General features: G+C 40.0%; 1 protein-coding gene across 1 annotated transcript; it reads right to left on the bottom strand.

Annotated features, from left to right (window-relative positions):
• Nucleotides 1-59: 59 nt before the first annotated feature.
• LOC146459043 (sodium/mannose cotransporter SLC5A10-like) lies at nucleotides 60-15,765 on the bottom strand. Its single transcript, XM_085089771.1, has 14 exons — nucleotides 15,428-15,765; nucleotides 12,271-12,351; nucleotides 11,558-11,662; nucleotides 9,532-9,591; nucleotides 8,912-9,016; nucleotides 8,473-8,578; nucleotides 7,782-7,862; nucleotides 7,316-7,626; nucleotides 6,570-6,787; nucleotides 5,920-6,064; nucleotides 5,253-5,340; nucleotides 3,221-3,469; nucleotides 1,344-1,526; nucleotides 60-366 (listed from the first exon to the last, which is right to left on the bottom strand). Exons 1-14 carry the CDS (start codon nucleotides 15,518-15,520, stop codon nucleotides 173-175), a joined length of 2,019 nt encoding a protein of 672 aa, XP_084945897.1. The 5' UTR covers nucleotides 15,521-15,765; the 3' UTR covers nucleotides 60-172.
• Between the last annotated feature and the right edge of the window lie 233 nt (nucleotides 15,766-15,998).

Genomic DNA, 15,998 nt, shown 5'->3' with positions numbered 1-15,998 from the left:
TCCAAAATAGGCTCGACTACCAGCTGCTGTGGGCGGCGGAAATCGAGTCTACTCCAAACAGGCCATTGAGACTTTTATTTTGTGTATGTAAAGCTGGAACTCCCCCACTAGCTAGCCAGAGGTACATACACGTGAAAGGACGGTACCTAGTTAGGTAGAGAGTTCATGGGGTTTAAGCGAACCTAATCCACAGACCTATCAGGGTGATTAGTAACGCAATAGTTGAGAGTCGTAAAAGCCATTTGAGCCATGGTTCCTCTACCGGAAATTCTACCACTGGAAGTTTGGTCTTCTCTGTTTTTTCTTCCATGGGCATTATCGTAACGGAACCAGATGGGCTGTCGGTCAGGTTTGAATCAGATTGGCCTGTGAAAGATAAAGAAAACGATGCAGGAATGTCAATGAAAAATAATACAGTAGACGGACTCTGTCTTACGACCACTCCCTCAGCCTAGACCAGCAATCTCGCTATTGCCCGTCACGAAGTTCATAAAGGGACTGGGCCCTGGTTTACAAATTGTTCAAATTGGGTCACAGAAGAAATTAACCCCATCACCAGAAGGGCACATAAAAATTAGTAGGTTTACCAAGTTTGGTTATGTTTCCTTACGTAGTAACCAGGCTGTGACCTGTCAAAGGTCGCCCAAATTTCATACAAATGTATCTTAATTTTTCCGATTATTGGAAAGCCTTCTATTGGTGGCAATCGACAGAGCCTGAAAGCTGGTAAACGTACTAATTAAATGTGATCTTTCTTGTGATGGACTACAATTTCTGATTAAATGAAAATTTAAAAACTCATCCCCAGTCTCCATTTGAACTTCGGAACGAGCAATTGTCCATTTTCTTTTGGCCCTGGCTCAAAGAAACATTCATTTAGCACTCGCCTTTTATGGAACTCCCCTTTCATGCAATCAGACTCTAGCTTCTGATACTCAAGCACGATCAATAGCGTTCTATTTACTGTTCCCAGGTGGTTATATAATTAAATGCTGCAAATGGGCTGGACTACCACCCGTATTGTGACTTCCGTAGAGAGAGGGGTGATCATCACCACCCAGACCTCGTAGCCCATAAGGTCGGCTAGCTTGCTACCCTTATGCATGATACATATATCTGGAAGGCCCGCTTGTGGGCGACTGAGTAGCAGTCTTCTGAGGCTTTTCTAGCAGGAAAAGAGCACTATAGTTAAACCCTCCCCCTCTTATTGCAGTAACCAAAATTCACCCTTAACCTGTTTTCATCTTAAGAAAAGTACCCTACAACTAATCTCCCGATAACCCTGCTGTCCTCTCCCTTATCACACTAACAGGTTTATTCATCCCAAACCCGTTTTACCTTACCTTGCATCTGCATGCTTCCTGGGTTTTCAGGACTCTCTACGTCCTCTCCGATGGCTCCGTGTGATATAGGACGTTCATTGATGGTGGGCCACGTCAGACCTCCAAGTTCGTCTCGAGGAATTTTCTTGGTGAAAAGACTTACCACCACCATGGTTACGACACTAATGGTAAACAAAATGTTCGCTGAAATATAAAATAATGAAAGGGAATTAAATTAGTGAAAACAAGCCTGTTTTGGTAAATTTTCCTACTCCCCCTTTTATATGTTGTACAGGTATGTGCCGCTTAAAGGTGTATGTTTAAAAATGCATGGGTATAGATTTTACAGATTTTGGTCAGCAGTTTGAAAACGTGTATGGATTTAAGAAGCCAGGTCTGGAAATGGGTTTTGAAAATGACATATTTTGGTCTGAAATTGGTGGGTAGGATTTGGCACACTTTCATCAAACGTTCAGTGTTGTGCCATCTCTTCTCTCTAAGGTGCGCTAAAGCAGTTATTAAGCGTGTCATAAGCACTGGACATCAAGTACTTAGATAACAAGCTGCAAGGCAGTATGATGTACATTTCAAGAATACCAGCTGACTAAGTGAAGACGGGATTCAGGTACGAGCAAAGCGAGGAGAATTTACGCAGGCTCCCCTCGCTTCGCGCGCGCAAGATTCCAATATTCCGTTCCCCTTTCTAGCGTCTGCAAACAACCTGAATGCAACAGACTACTATTAATAAGAGCATTTATATAGTAACACTTTCGTAGTTCGTGATCATGTGATGCAGGGGTTACAGATTTATGATTCAGAGGACAGATTCTCGAAGCTCTGCTAAGTTAACATGCGTCCTAAGTATAGTTTCTTGACAATACCCTAAAGTAATCCAACATTTAATTAAGTAGCAATACTTAAAGTGCATCTAACCCCAATTTATTTTTTTCTTAAATAAATCTTTGCACCTGTTCGAAACATATTGCGCTATTTGGCGCCTTTTTCAACCAAATCTTGACTTTTTAAAGGCTGTAAAAGTTACGAAATCTAGCCATCATATGTTCCATGACTGAGCTAGTAAGGGGCATGGGTCTATTCCTTACCTGACGTCACAAACTGTTTTGCGTTGTATTAAGTCTTTGTGAAAATGAATGCAAAGCAGTTTGTGACGTCAAGTAAGGAATAGACCCATGCCCCTTACTAGCTCGGTTATGGGACAGATGATGGCTAGATTTCGTAACTTTTACAGCCTATAAAAAGTCAAGATTTGGTTGAAAAAAGGCGCAAAAAGGCTCAATGCGTTTCGAACAGGTGCAAGGATTTATTTAAGCGAAAAAATGATTTTGGGGTTAGGTGCACTTTAAGATACATTTTAACTTTAAAGGGCTTCGTAAATCTGTCCTCTGAATCACAAACCTGTTTTCACGAAAATATTTAAAAGTGATAAAACGTTGATCCACTCTACGGTCTAAAACTCTCCAGCTTGGAAAATAGAACTAAGGCAAAAATTTGAGACTATAATCCATGCTGTTAAATTTTATAAAGTAAAGGCAAAATTACTGAATGCTGATTGGTCGAAACAAAGGGCATTTTTTTCTTACTTTTCCTTTCACCGAGGGCAAAATTACTCACTTTTGATTGGTTGAGCAGCGAAAATACTTGCTCCTGATTGGCTGAGCACGCCATTTCTACATTTTGTGGTTTCTTCATTTTGTGCCGCGACAACAGTTTGCGAAACTTTAAAAGTACGCGTGAAAATTAATCCTTAATTCTACTCGGTTTCATGCGATTACGTATACTAATACCAGGCTAATAATATCACTTACCTTTCTGATCATCAATTTAGCAACCTTATTTAGGTGAGCAAAATTATAATCAAGATTTTACAAGGAACTTACAGTAATACATAAAATGAAACTTCGCAAACCCTGGGCGGGTGTCTTCCTCGCCACAGTCCGGTGGTGTGTATACATTCTCAACTATAAACTTTATTATTCCCATTGTAAAGCCGAGCAGTAGTCCAACAACTGCTGCAGTTTCCGTGAGTCCAGTCCAGAGTATTCCCAAGAGAAACATGGAGCTGATGGAGGGAGCCAAGTATGACTGGATATTCTGGAGATACACGAACAGCTGGTTTCCGGCAAAACCTGTTAAACAAAGGTCAATAAGTTGGGTTTAGAATTCGCAAAATCGGGTGGCAATCAGGGTAACAGCGTCAGAGTAGTTCAGTTAAGTGCTTGGCCGATAATAAGAATTTTTGTGTGGTATACTCGAGGGCAATATCCTTATATTTGAAACATGTATACGCACTGCGGATGAAAGAATATACAGTCAAACCTGTATTAAGCGGACTCCATATTAAGCGGACAACAGGACAAGTCCCATTTTTTCTCCCCCACATTTACTGTAAAAAGAACCTGTACCGAACAGACACCTCTATTAAGATGGCTTACTACAGTTTTCTGGAGTGAAAGAAGGCCTTAAATCGAACTTAAGAAAAATGCCAAGAGGAATTTCCTTGGACATTTTTTCTAGTACAGTAAATACAAAGGAGATAATTTTGAGTCAGAAATTAAATTTCGAATGCTCAAAAAGTGTTAAATACAAAAAAATAAGTCTTAGTGGGGGCCTGGAAACTACACCTTTTAGACTTGTCTGGCTTTAAATCTAGCCGTACGACCCCACTTCAAAATTTCAGGATTTGGAAAGTGCGCAAAAATGAGTATTCACAGGGAAGAACACGAAATTTTGTCAGGGAGAAATTTGGCAAATGACAAAATTGGGAAATTTTGCCTTATTTGAAAATTCCTAAAAAAAATTCTGACAGATTTTCTTTAAAAAATGTTCACGTTTCCGTTTTAGTGTTTTCTGTCAACAGCAAAAATTTGAACATAGGTTGTACTGCAAGATTTGGAGAAATTAAGCGAGAAAAAATAATTATTGCGACCTATGGTGAGAAGACCATTGCGCATGCTTGCTCTGGAAAAACCCGAGTTCCAGGGCGCGCGCGCTCCAACTGGTGAGTGCATGCTGCCGTCGTGTTCAAACATTTGGCGCAAAATCACAACTCTGCAAAGGCTTTAAGGCTGTTAAGGAACTGCAACCATTAGACAACACGTTTTTTCAGTTATCAAGCCCAAACACGATCTAGCTACTGTAAACACACCTCTGAAACCGACCTGGAATACCAGGAAATTTTTCCGAGAGCCGCCATTTTGTTTTTGTGCTTGCGCGATTTCCTCAGCAAGCTCGCGTGATTTTCCTCACGCGTGATGCTTTCGCGTGCTTTGGGCAGCCCGCGCGCATATCAACGAATCGCACAGTACAAAAACTGTAGTAAGCCACCTTAAGCAGACGCGGACACCTTCAACTTGACTTTGCTTTTATGGTGATTTCTATTGTTAAAAACCTGTATTAAACGGACACTGCCAAAGTGAAGGATGCATGTTTTTTGTCGACATTTCAACAGATCGGTTATTTAACTTTGTCGACCAAAGAGCTGTCACAAGTTTGTAGAAACTGTTACGCTTTACATCTTTTAATAAAGCAAATGATCAAATATTCTTGCCATTGCTTATGGAAATACGGCATTCCACAGTTATCGTATACGTTCACGAGAATGGTATTGGGCCCTTTCAAGGCCTTTTAATACTGAGAAATATTAATTTGTCCTTTTTACGACGAATTCTAAGAGAACCTGTTTTCAGCAGCAGCCTGTATTAAGAGGACACTTAGAAGGGTCCCGAGGGTATCCGTTTAATACAGATTTGACTGTATAGAAGAAGGTTCTCGCAGTTAACGTTATCGCCGCAATCAGACTGGTGCGAAAAACCTAAATTTTTTCAGTTTTTTTTTCGCAGCAGTCTGGTTGCTTAGATAACGCGAGAATCTTTCTTCTATATAACAGAACAATATATTTTATAAACTCGCCTTTGACTATCGGCAGCCAACACAGACTGACGCCAACAAGAACGGCCACTACCACTCGCCCAACTATTATCCTCTCCCTGTCCTTGGCCTGTTTATGAAAAAAATATTAAAGAACAAATCTTTAATAAGGAAAGTTTGGTTTCATCAACGAAGTTGATAAGGAAATCTGGTCACCGTGAAGAGATCCGAGTGCTGACGTTTCGAGCGTTAGCCCTTCGTCAGAGCGAATACGAAACTTTCGTTTCCTCTCTCCACCGACGCATAACCGCAGTTTACTTAGAAAGTAATCCCTTATTTACGTACATCCATGCAGACTAGGTAGAGCTGGAGTACGGCATTCTACCGTTAGTGCGCATACTTTCAATAGACCTTTATCCGACACAGCGGCCATGTTGAGTCTCAGGAGAATAACAAGCTTTAATTTTGCACGACAAGCCTCGCACTGAATTCGCGTCTGGCCGAGGCTTGCCGTGCGAAAACAAAGCTATTTATTCCCCTGAGACTCAACATGGCCGCCTAGTGTTAAGAGTCTGTGCTCACGTGTCATGGCTAGCCTCGTTCCCAGTCTCAATCAACATTTACTCCCGACAAAATATGTACCTATCGATGCTCAGCAATATATAATCCATAGTTTAACGTTAACCTGTTCCTGAAGATCTTTATTTACCTGAGGTCTGAGTCGCAGCCATACGTCTACAGTGAAGATCGTGGCACTGCTGTTGAATGCTGAAGATAGCGACGACATGACTGCAGCCAACATGACGGCCATCATCAAACCAACCATACCGGTCGGCAGGATGTTCAAAACCAGTCTACAAACACAACAATTCATCATTTCTCGAGTACTATTAAAATTAGTGAAGAAAGAGCTAGAATAGTCAAATCCCTTTTTAGCTCAAAGCTAAATGACTTATCAGTAAGCAAGCCGAGCAGGAAAGTATACTCGAATTAGTCAATAACTTAATTATCCCAATTCCTGTTTTTTTTCTTGCGTTTTAATTTTGTTATTTTCACGCAAACATATTGAAGGGGGCCGAGAAAATTCGACTCGCGGAAGTTTATTCACAGAATGAAAAGGTGCTCCACTCTCAGCCGGCCAATGGATTTGCCTTTAGTCAAAGGATGTGTTTTTGTTTTAAAACAATACCTGCAATTTTGTTGAGAATTTTCAGCCTCCGAATTTGCAGTGGTATCACTAGCTGAATATCACGAAGACCGTCATATTCAGTGATACTCCTACAATTTCGAATTGTTATCCCACAAAAATAAGGGCAAAAGGGTAAACTGTGATCGAGTGTGGGTACCCTGTGAACCTACTTTGGATATGCGTTGTTACTGCATCCCCATCTGTTGTCGCACGCTAGCTTACAGCTCTCTGGGTCATGACAAGCGATGGAGTTAGGAAACAAAACTCGGCTGATCATTCCTGGCATTACCATCACAAACATGGGAAGAATTTTCAGAAATCCTGCAAAAATGGTTCCTGCTCTTGCCTGGATGTGGTTTTTGGCACCTAAGGCTCGCTGAACGAGGACCTGAAATTGTAGGAAATTTGGTGCGTCACTGTATTGTGAGAAAAGTGATCTTTACAGTCGGTGAGACCCAAAGCTTTCTGTCAACTTCCCTGGTGTAATGTAAGTTTGCCTCCAAAAAACTATTTATTTGAATTGTCTAGGTAATGATTTTAAATAAGCTTCTTCTTCCAGCTATTGAGTTCCTAACCATCATCAATAAACATTAAATTATTTTTATCTCTCCTCTTGCAATTCAAGTGGACGCTTCAGGGGATTGGAACAATTGAGCTTGGTTCCCAAGCAAGAGTATTCATTTCTGGGCAGTTGGCATAGATAGCAACCAGTCTCTATTTGCATAATTTTAACGCCACTTTGCGCCCGTGTTCTGAGGAAAAAGTACGACTGCTTGCAGTCTACGGTTGGTATGTTATATAAATGTCATATTAAGACAGAAAAGGACTGTTTAAAAGTGTTTGCTTCATTCAACTTATAGCTACATGTTATCAACGCTCCAACAATACTTACGTGCCAGTTTCACAATGTTGTTACCTGATCTGTGCAAAAGTACCACACTGATGTAATGAACAAAGACGTCCACAATCCCAACCAGGGGTAGTCTGGGTCGTCCAGTGGCCTCCACAAGTTACCCCAGTAAGATGTCAACTTGTAGCAGCTTCCAACAGTGTCATTGCCAGGGAGACTGGAAACCACGGATGACGTCATGGTGCCAAGAGCAGATGCAACTGTCGTAAAGTTGCTGGTTGCCGCTGTTGCCGGGGCAACTGTTGACGCCAGAGGTTTGCCCATAGAAGTGCCAAACTTGCTCCACAGACCATCTAAACCACCAACCTTATTAAAACCTTGAAGAGAAACAAATGGGCTTTGAGAGAAGTCAGGACATTTGCGGAAACACTCACTTCTTGAAAAATATATTCTTCATCCTCTAAGAAAAAAAGAAAAAGCAAAAAGAAAAACAATTAGCAGAATAACACGAAAACTAACTAAATTTTCTTACTCATGATGGCCACTATGATACCGCCAACAACCATGATGGAGCACTGCAACACATCGGTGAAAAACACGGCGGTTAAACCTCCTGCAAATGAAGAAAGAGTACAAGTATGAAACGAGTATGAGTAAATACGAGAGAGGTGCGAGTCAAGTTCGAGTCAAGTATAACTGAAGTACGAGTGACATACGAGAAAAGTACGAGTGACAAGCGAGAAAAGTACGAGTGACATACAAGAGACATACGAGAAAAGTACGAGTGACAAACGAGAGAAGTACGAGTGAAATACGAGAGAAGTACGAGTGACAAACGAGAGAAGTACGAGTGACATACGAGAAAAGTACGAGTGACAAACGAGAGAAGTACGAGTGAAATACGAGAGAAGTACGAGTGACAAACGAGAGAAGTACGAGTGACAAGCGAGAAAAGTGCGAGTGACATATGATTAAAGTACGAGTGACATACGAGAAAAGTACGAGTGACAAACGAGAAAAGTACGAGTGACATACGAGAAAAGTACGAATGACAAACAAGTAAAGTACGAGTGACATACGAGAGAAGTACGAGTGACAAACGAGAAAAGTACGAGTGACAAACGAGAGAAGTACGAGTGAGGAACGAGGAAAGTGCGAGTGACATGAGCTACAGGAGACTCGTGGGAGCTAAGGCCATTACTAGTCCGCGAATGTTAGCATACCCAAGACAGTGTAGACAGCTGTGATGGCCAAAATCACGGCAGCAGAGATGTAAATATTCCAGCCAACAGCTTCATACAGAAACACACTGCCAGCATAGATGTCTACCTGGAAAATAGAATTAAGAAAAAGATTATGTTAAGCTTGGTCGAATTTATTCTCGTTTAGGTTTTACGGCGTCCGTCAATAATCCAGAATGGGAAATCGAAGTCAAGTGTTAATACATCCGCTGATAGATTAAAATTGTTGCACGTCCCGTGTTGAATTGTCCCTTAGACACGCTCTAATATTCCCCTACGTTGTACTAGAGACTAATCAATAGACGAGTCAACGCGTTATCAAATGTTATCTCAGCCAAACCGTACGTGTCTAACGAGAGAAACGGTCGCTCGATAATTTACTGACACTTACATTTATAGACAGACTGTCATGATTACTTACAGAAATCTTGGTTAGAACATACGAGATGAGCGCCACGGCAGTTAGACATGTTCTGATCTTTGTGCTGTGAAATCGCTTTAGCAAATACTCGGGCGTCGTGTAAACCTGCAAGAAATAATTATCATAAAATGTAATTATTTGTGTCATTTGGCTAAAGCTTGCTGGGAAAATCTCACGCAACTTTGGCAGCTTGCTTTGCTTTTTCGGAAGAGCATTACGTTTTCTGGGCGCTTCTCGAATGCCTTGGAGAGCAGGCCTAAACTTCAAACAAGTGTAACCAGCTAGCATTGACTTTCTGGAGGGAAAATTTGATCAGGCTTTTCCATAAGATTTAATTGAAGTACTGGACTTGAGCGCGAACATCCCACATTTTACCACTACTGACCAAAACATCGTAGGCACTGGATCACGGCGAGGACGGCGATCTTCCAGGGGAGTCTAGGTACATGTCCCGATGCGATTTGTTTTAATTGAGCTTTTCGAATTCTCTTCGAAACGTAATTTTCTGGATTAACTAGATCGGTTTAACATTCGTCGTAAAATAAAGAAAGTTACTCCCATCCTCCTATTTCAAACCAAACCTGCGATTTACAGATTTTCAGTACAAATGAACATCTTACCCGTGATTTGAGATAGATTGGTACAAACACCCAGCCTAGTAGCAGTAAGATCCAGGGCGCCTGTAAATAAACCAAAAAGGACCCTGAAGTTTGTCATTGTGTTAAGGACGGTGCCTACCAATAAAGAAGCATTTTTTGTTTGGTTTATGACTATGCGGGGAAAGCAGATCTTAGGAAGGTCTATTGAAATCCAAAAAGAAAATTGGGGGTAAACACACATTTTTTAGAGATAATTAAGTAACAATTATTCTAACAATCAAATACAAAGCAATGTATGGCGTTTTTTTATTTTTTTCAAATTAAACCATTATTATCTCTGAAAAATGCATGGTTACCCCAAAATTGCTTTTTGGATACCAAGAGCACTACCCCTGTACTATTAGACACACCCATAGGAAACCCGAGTATCTTGAGATGCGCAGAACGTATGCTCAGTAACAAAAGTAGACACCGTCCTTAAGTTTGTATTTCAAATACATGTAAGTTTTCAAGTGAGACTGATCTTGACAACAGGTGTAGTTTTTCCAATAGACAAAGAGTGCGTGCGAATGAATTAGTGCCATTTTAGCGGGAAAATAAGAAAGCATACGTATAAGATTGACTTTTGTTATTAAATTTAGCAGAAAAACTAACGCGGAGAGATTTCGACGTTTCGATGACATCCTGTCATCATTATCAAGAAAATGAAGAAAATTTTCATAAGTAAGTAGACAAAACTAAACTATAGACTATTGTTTTCAGTTTAGTTTTGTCTACTTACTTATGTAAATTTTCTTCATTTTCTTGATAATGATGACAGGATGTCATCGAAACGTCGAAATCTCTCCGCGTTAGTTTTTCTGCTAAATTAAATAAGAAAGCCGTCGCTATTTTACTGCGACTAAAGAAGAACATGAGAACGGCGTAGTGGCGAAAACAAGTCCTTTAATTGTAGGCGATCTCGTCGTTTTGGAATCATGAAAATGGGTTAGCTATCATTATTCAAAACAAATGCGTCAAGCTCGTCGCTCACGAAGATTAAAATAAAGCTTCCTGGGACATATCTCTTCTTAGTACTTCGCTAAAAACTGGATGTCAAATCTCGTGTTCGTAGTCTAAAATAAATGATCAACAGATTGATAAGGTTAATTACACAAAATTTCTTGGTTTATATATAGATGACGAACTCTCTTGGAGAAAGCATATTGACCAAATCTCAACAAAAATAGCGAAAATGACAGGGATCATGGCCAAGGCTAGACATGTGTTATCTATCCAAACACTAAAGACAATATATAACACTATGGTGTATCCATATCTAACATATTGTGGCATAATATGGACAAGCACTTACCAAACTAGACTGAAACCGATAATTATCATACAGAAAAAATTGGTGCGGTTAATGACTTTTTCAAAATATCATGATGAATCCAAGGCGCTATTTCAATCTCTGAAAATTCTTTATATATATGAGTTAAACATGTATCTTATAGCACTCTTTATGTATTCATACTTTAGCAATAATTTACCAAAATATTTTAATAATTACTTTACTTTAAATAAGAATATACATAGTCATGGTACTCGTTCAGCATCAAATGTATATATTGATTACAAAAGGACAAATTATGGGAAATTTTCACTAAAATATAGGGGGGCGCATATTTGGAATAATTTACCAAATGAATTGGAATCATTACAAGGTTATGATTTTTTTAAGAGAAGCACAAAGGCTTATGTGCAAAATTAAAGTATCTTAGGTTATTAGGTTTTTAGTTTTGTTTTAGGACAAAGCAAGTATTAGAAGTAATCTATCTAGAATTATAATAAATCACCATCTGCCCTGTAATTAGTCTAAGCTTGAATAAGGGGATCTTCATAGAAAAGCTCGTTGAGCTTGCTAAGATCTCCTGCCATTATATCTAAGGTAGCAGTCATAAGATTCTATTTGATTGTATTTATAATATAATGGACATATAAAAAATATAATAAAAAATAAAAAAAATAAAAATATAGTCTTACTCGTACAAGTCATGTGTCTCACCTGCCACTCGTAGGAGCCTACACCAATCCCAGTTGCCGCACCTGATCCCGCCAACCCAATGAAGTGCTCGCTACCAATGTTACTGACAAACAGACTGGGACCAACCTAAATGCAACGAGTAAATAGCAATTAAGGTTAGTTTCTAAAGAAACTGTGGTGCTGCCTCAGTGGGGAGTAGAAATGAACGTTTGGTTTATCAACAGAGTTCATAACTAAACGTAAATTGGCCACCGTAAACTGAGAGATTTGAGTGCTGACGTTTAGAACGTTAGCCCTGCGTCAGAGAGAATGATTCGCTCTCGCGACGGCCCTTAATGTCCAAATTACTTTATCAAATGTCCACTTTGATGAAACCGAACATTCGTAAATGCAACGGGAACTGTTTTTAGCTGAATGGAATCATTGTGACCCTTAAGCCTTTTACAAGCATTTTTGGCCAGAAATTTGTCTTTTTTCATTAAAAAAAAAATTGCACTGAGAATGAAAATTAGGGCCCCAGATTAGAAGTGCAAAATTAACACGCTCTGATAGCCAATCACTGCATAGTCGTCGGCCAGGTTCTGGCCCTTATTTACTCCCGGGAAAGGACCTGGAAACGAGCTCGAGTGGTCAGCATGGTTTCCTAGCAACCATGCATACCATGCATCACCGTGAGAGCTTCACAAAAAATAATATTCATTACTCTGAGTAGGAATAAAAAAATGTTCTCTCACCGCCCACCACATCATTGATCTTCCAGCCAAGAAAAAAGTTTCCGCGGTCTCCGTTTTCCCCCTCTGCTGTCTGAACTTGGTCTGCAAATTAACGGGTATTAGTAAAAAACGCGTAACGGCGTCACGAATAACGGCGAAATGGATAACGGTGTAACGAATAACGGCAAAACGGATAACGGTGTAACGAATAAAGTAAAATCACATGCAAAGCTGTTTGGACAGCTAAAAAGGATAATTTTATTGCCCAATATTTCTGTTAGACAAAACTAACCTTCTTCAGGGGTTTTTGGAAATAAACGGTTACAATATTTAATATGATAAGCCTGGTTTTCACTAGGACATAAGCAGAAGCATAAGCAGAAGCATAAACGCCGTTTTATTAAGTGAGAACACGTGCTACATCAGCATTAGCATAAGCACAAGATGAACCGAACACGTTTGCTCTTCCTGTGCTTATGCCTATGCTTATATTATGTTATGTCGCCGTTTTCACCAGTGAGAACAGGAACGACATAAGCACAAGCACAAGGCAGTCAACCGTTTCGTCCGCCATCTTGCTTAGCATTGAGTGGAACTGGTATCGAGAAAACCGTCACTGAAATGGTTTTCTGTGCGTGCGTCTGTCCTTATGCGTATGTAGCTAGTGTTCTCCCTTGATTATCTTTATGCTTATGCTTATGCTTATGTTCTGGTGAAAACCAGCCTATACTAATGAAAATTGAGATACGATTGGTTGATAAACATAGGAAGCAGAAGCGTGTACAGAAGACATTATAAAAAAAACTCCTCGAACTTATTCAATGATGAAACTTTATCTTCGCTTTGAAACACCGATCCATATCCATAGTCGTCGGGTTTGTCGGAGAAAACCTTAATATACTTAATGATATGTAAGGTGAGTTGTTACTGTAAGTGATGGATATGGTTAAGTATATAAAATAAAATAAATGGGGGATCTAAAGGCTCCCCAGCCCCTCCCCCTCCGCGGTCTCTGGACGATCCTCGTAGGAAGGTTTTTAATTCCATTCAGGAGGAAGTGAAAAGTGAAATGACCAAACAAAGGGAATTTTAGACAAGAAACAAATAAATAAATAAATAAATAAATAAATAAAATAAAAATACAAGTAAAATATCCTTGTTATGCCGACCCTCGTTACCCGTTAGGTCGTTAATTTACGAGCATAGCCGTCTAAGCTCAGCCAAATTCTATTTCCTTTTGATTTATTTCAAGTGAAGACAGCAGATGCGCATTGGCTACATAAACAACGATTTGGAAATAAGCTGCTTCTAAAATGAGTTTCTTGTTATAAACCTTCGACAACTTGGCGAACAGTAAAGCAAATTATGTTTTAGCCGTCTTTCGATGGCGTTCGGGCTTCTTCCCCAAAGCCCACTATCCCAAATTGAACAGTGGCAAGGCCATCAACCTCTGCATAACTAACCAAGAAAGGAATGAGGATGCTTTCATCCTTTCTTGAACTAATATCCTCTCTTGCTTAAATATCTGTTTACCGAGGTGTCTCGAAAGCTGAAACCCCTAATATGACTAGGACAAAGCTAAGACCCCTTCAAACAGGTTCATGTCACGTTCACGTCTGTTTCGTACTTAAGAAACACAGTATTTGAATTCATGGCCAAAGGTTTTGAATAAAATCACTCAAATACAGTTCAAATCTTTACTCAGGCCTCCTACACAGTCGCTCTTTGCACTCGTCACAACTTCCGAGAATATTACGAAAATTCAATTAATTCCGTTTTAATACTTACGTGCTCAGTCGAAAGTTCTTTCGATTGCTGCCAGCTGCCGCGTTTCCAGAAAATTATAGACCGTTTTAACTATCAGGCGACAAATTTTTGCGGTTTTGGCAAAAACAACCTCGAAAACTATAAAGCCCGTATGAAAATGTTTGTGTAAGTTGATGGCGCCTGTGATTCTGTTAATTGTTTGTTTTGCTTTTTCACAAAGACTTGAACTCTTAGGTACGTATAAAAATAAGAAAATGCAGAAAAGTATGCCAACACAACATCCAAGACTGTATGGTATACGATAGAGACTAAACGTCAGGGGATGCTGTCTCTTTAAATACTAAATTGTTTTATATTGCCTCTTACGTTATGGCGGGGAATCTTTTCTTGTTTCCTTTCTTGTTTTTTTTTTTGTTTGTTTGTTTGCAATATTCCTGACTTTGTTTTAAGGCGAATTGCTTGTAATATTTTAAGGTTCCTGTTATATTTATAACACACGTCAAAGCCGGAGCACTGCAAATGTTCCCGAATTTGTCGGACCCGGATTTGGGCTTCGCAGCAGTGATTAAAGGACACGTATTTAGCTGTTCTTAGCTGGCCATGAATTCAAATACAAACCGACTCGAAGTGTATTTCAGTGATGCATTCGGAAACTTGGAAATAACCTGAAACCTAAACCTGAGCTTTCGCCGTGATAGCTTTCGTGACACAGTTGTATTGTGTTAATGTTTATTCTCTAAGCTGAGTATAGGTGAAAAGTCAACTGAATATTTTTAGAGCTAATTTGTCATTACTGTTTCTAAATGAAATAAAAAGGCATGTAACTAGTCCAAGCTTCGTTATGTCTCGTTTTTACAGTCTGTTCAGTGAAAGCAGACCTAGAAGTAGACGAGGTGTTCCAAAAGAAAAGATGTACAAAACAAGAAGTAAAATTGAACGCTCAATCTAGACGTTTCAGCTGAGCTAATTGCACAATCACAAGTATTGCAAATCTCACATTGAAACCCTGATTTGTAGCCATACAGATGCGCTTTTCGGTAAGGGCCAGGGCAGAATTATACCCCTGGAACTCAAAACTGCAGTGTTTGTATCATAAATGTTATGTGACTGGAATCTGCTTACGACGGATGTCTAGATGTCTATCATAAATAGAGCTACTGTCTGTAACTCTATCAGCCGAGTCTCGAGTGATATATGAAGGATTGATAATCGAGACGTCATGAAATGTGGTTCTAACTGTTGAATCTAAGAAAGAAAGCCAATCGTGACTATAGAAATATTAAAGAGGTGTTTAGCACCTATTTCACGAGGACGCCATTTTGACCGCAGAAAGTCAGATCGCGAACTGGATCAGGCATTATCAGCTGGTATCAAACAGGGCAAGACAACAGACAGTCACACATATACGTACCCACAGTCCAACTAGAATACAGGCAACAAAGTAAATAGCAATGATGGCCCAGTCTGCTGCCTTCAGCGGCTTTCTATCCTCAGTATACACCATGACTATCGCTTTATGGTCCTTTATATTCTCAACCGAAAGGGTTTGGGTAAGCACTGAGACAACAAAGCAGACCGGTTGATTGATTGACCCTTCAGGCTAAGCTGAGGTTTCATGATACGTTTACATTTTTGTTTGATGTTCAGGTCACGCCAGAAACGTAGCATTTCAGTGCGGTTTTTGGCGTGTTTCGCTTATCCCTGCGGTCAAAAAGCGAAAAAGTCACAAAAACCCACTCAAAAGCTTGCAACTCAGGCTACTCTCCACGGGCTCCTGTCCAACTTGTTTGACTTCCGGGGAGGGGAGGGGAAGGGACTTATTTCATTGGCCCAACGGTCCTTGACAGGAACGTGACCGGAGGCCTGAGGAAGCAACAGCCAAACAAATAAACCACGCAATATCAGTCACCGCCATTGTAGTTCGGGTACAATCTTTTTTTAACCCTGCACCCCTATTTTAGGCTGTGGGGTAATTGTGCCCC

Source organism: Pavona decussata, unplaced genomic scaffold (assembly GCF_977016875.1).
Source record: "Pavona decussata unplaced genomic scaffold, jaPavDecu1.1 SCAFFOLD_223, whole genome shotgun sequence".
Lineage (NCBI taxonomy): Eukaryota > Metazoa > Cnidaria > Anthozoa > Scleractinia > Agariciidae > Pavona > Pavona decussata.
This window is presented reverse-complemented; position numbering and strand designations above follow the sequence as displayed.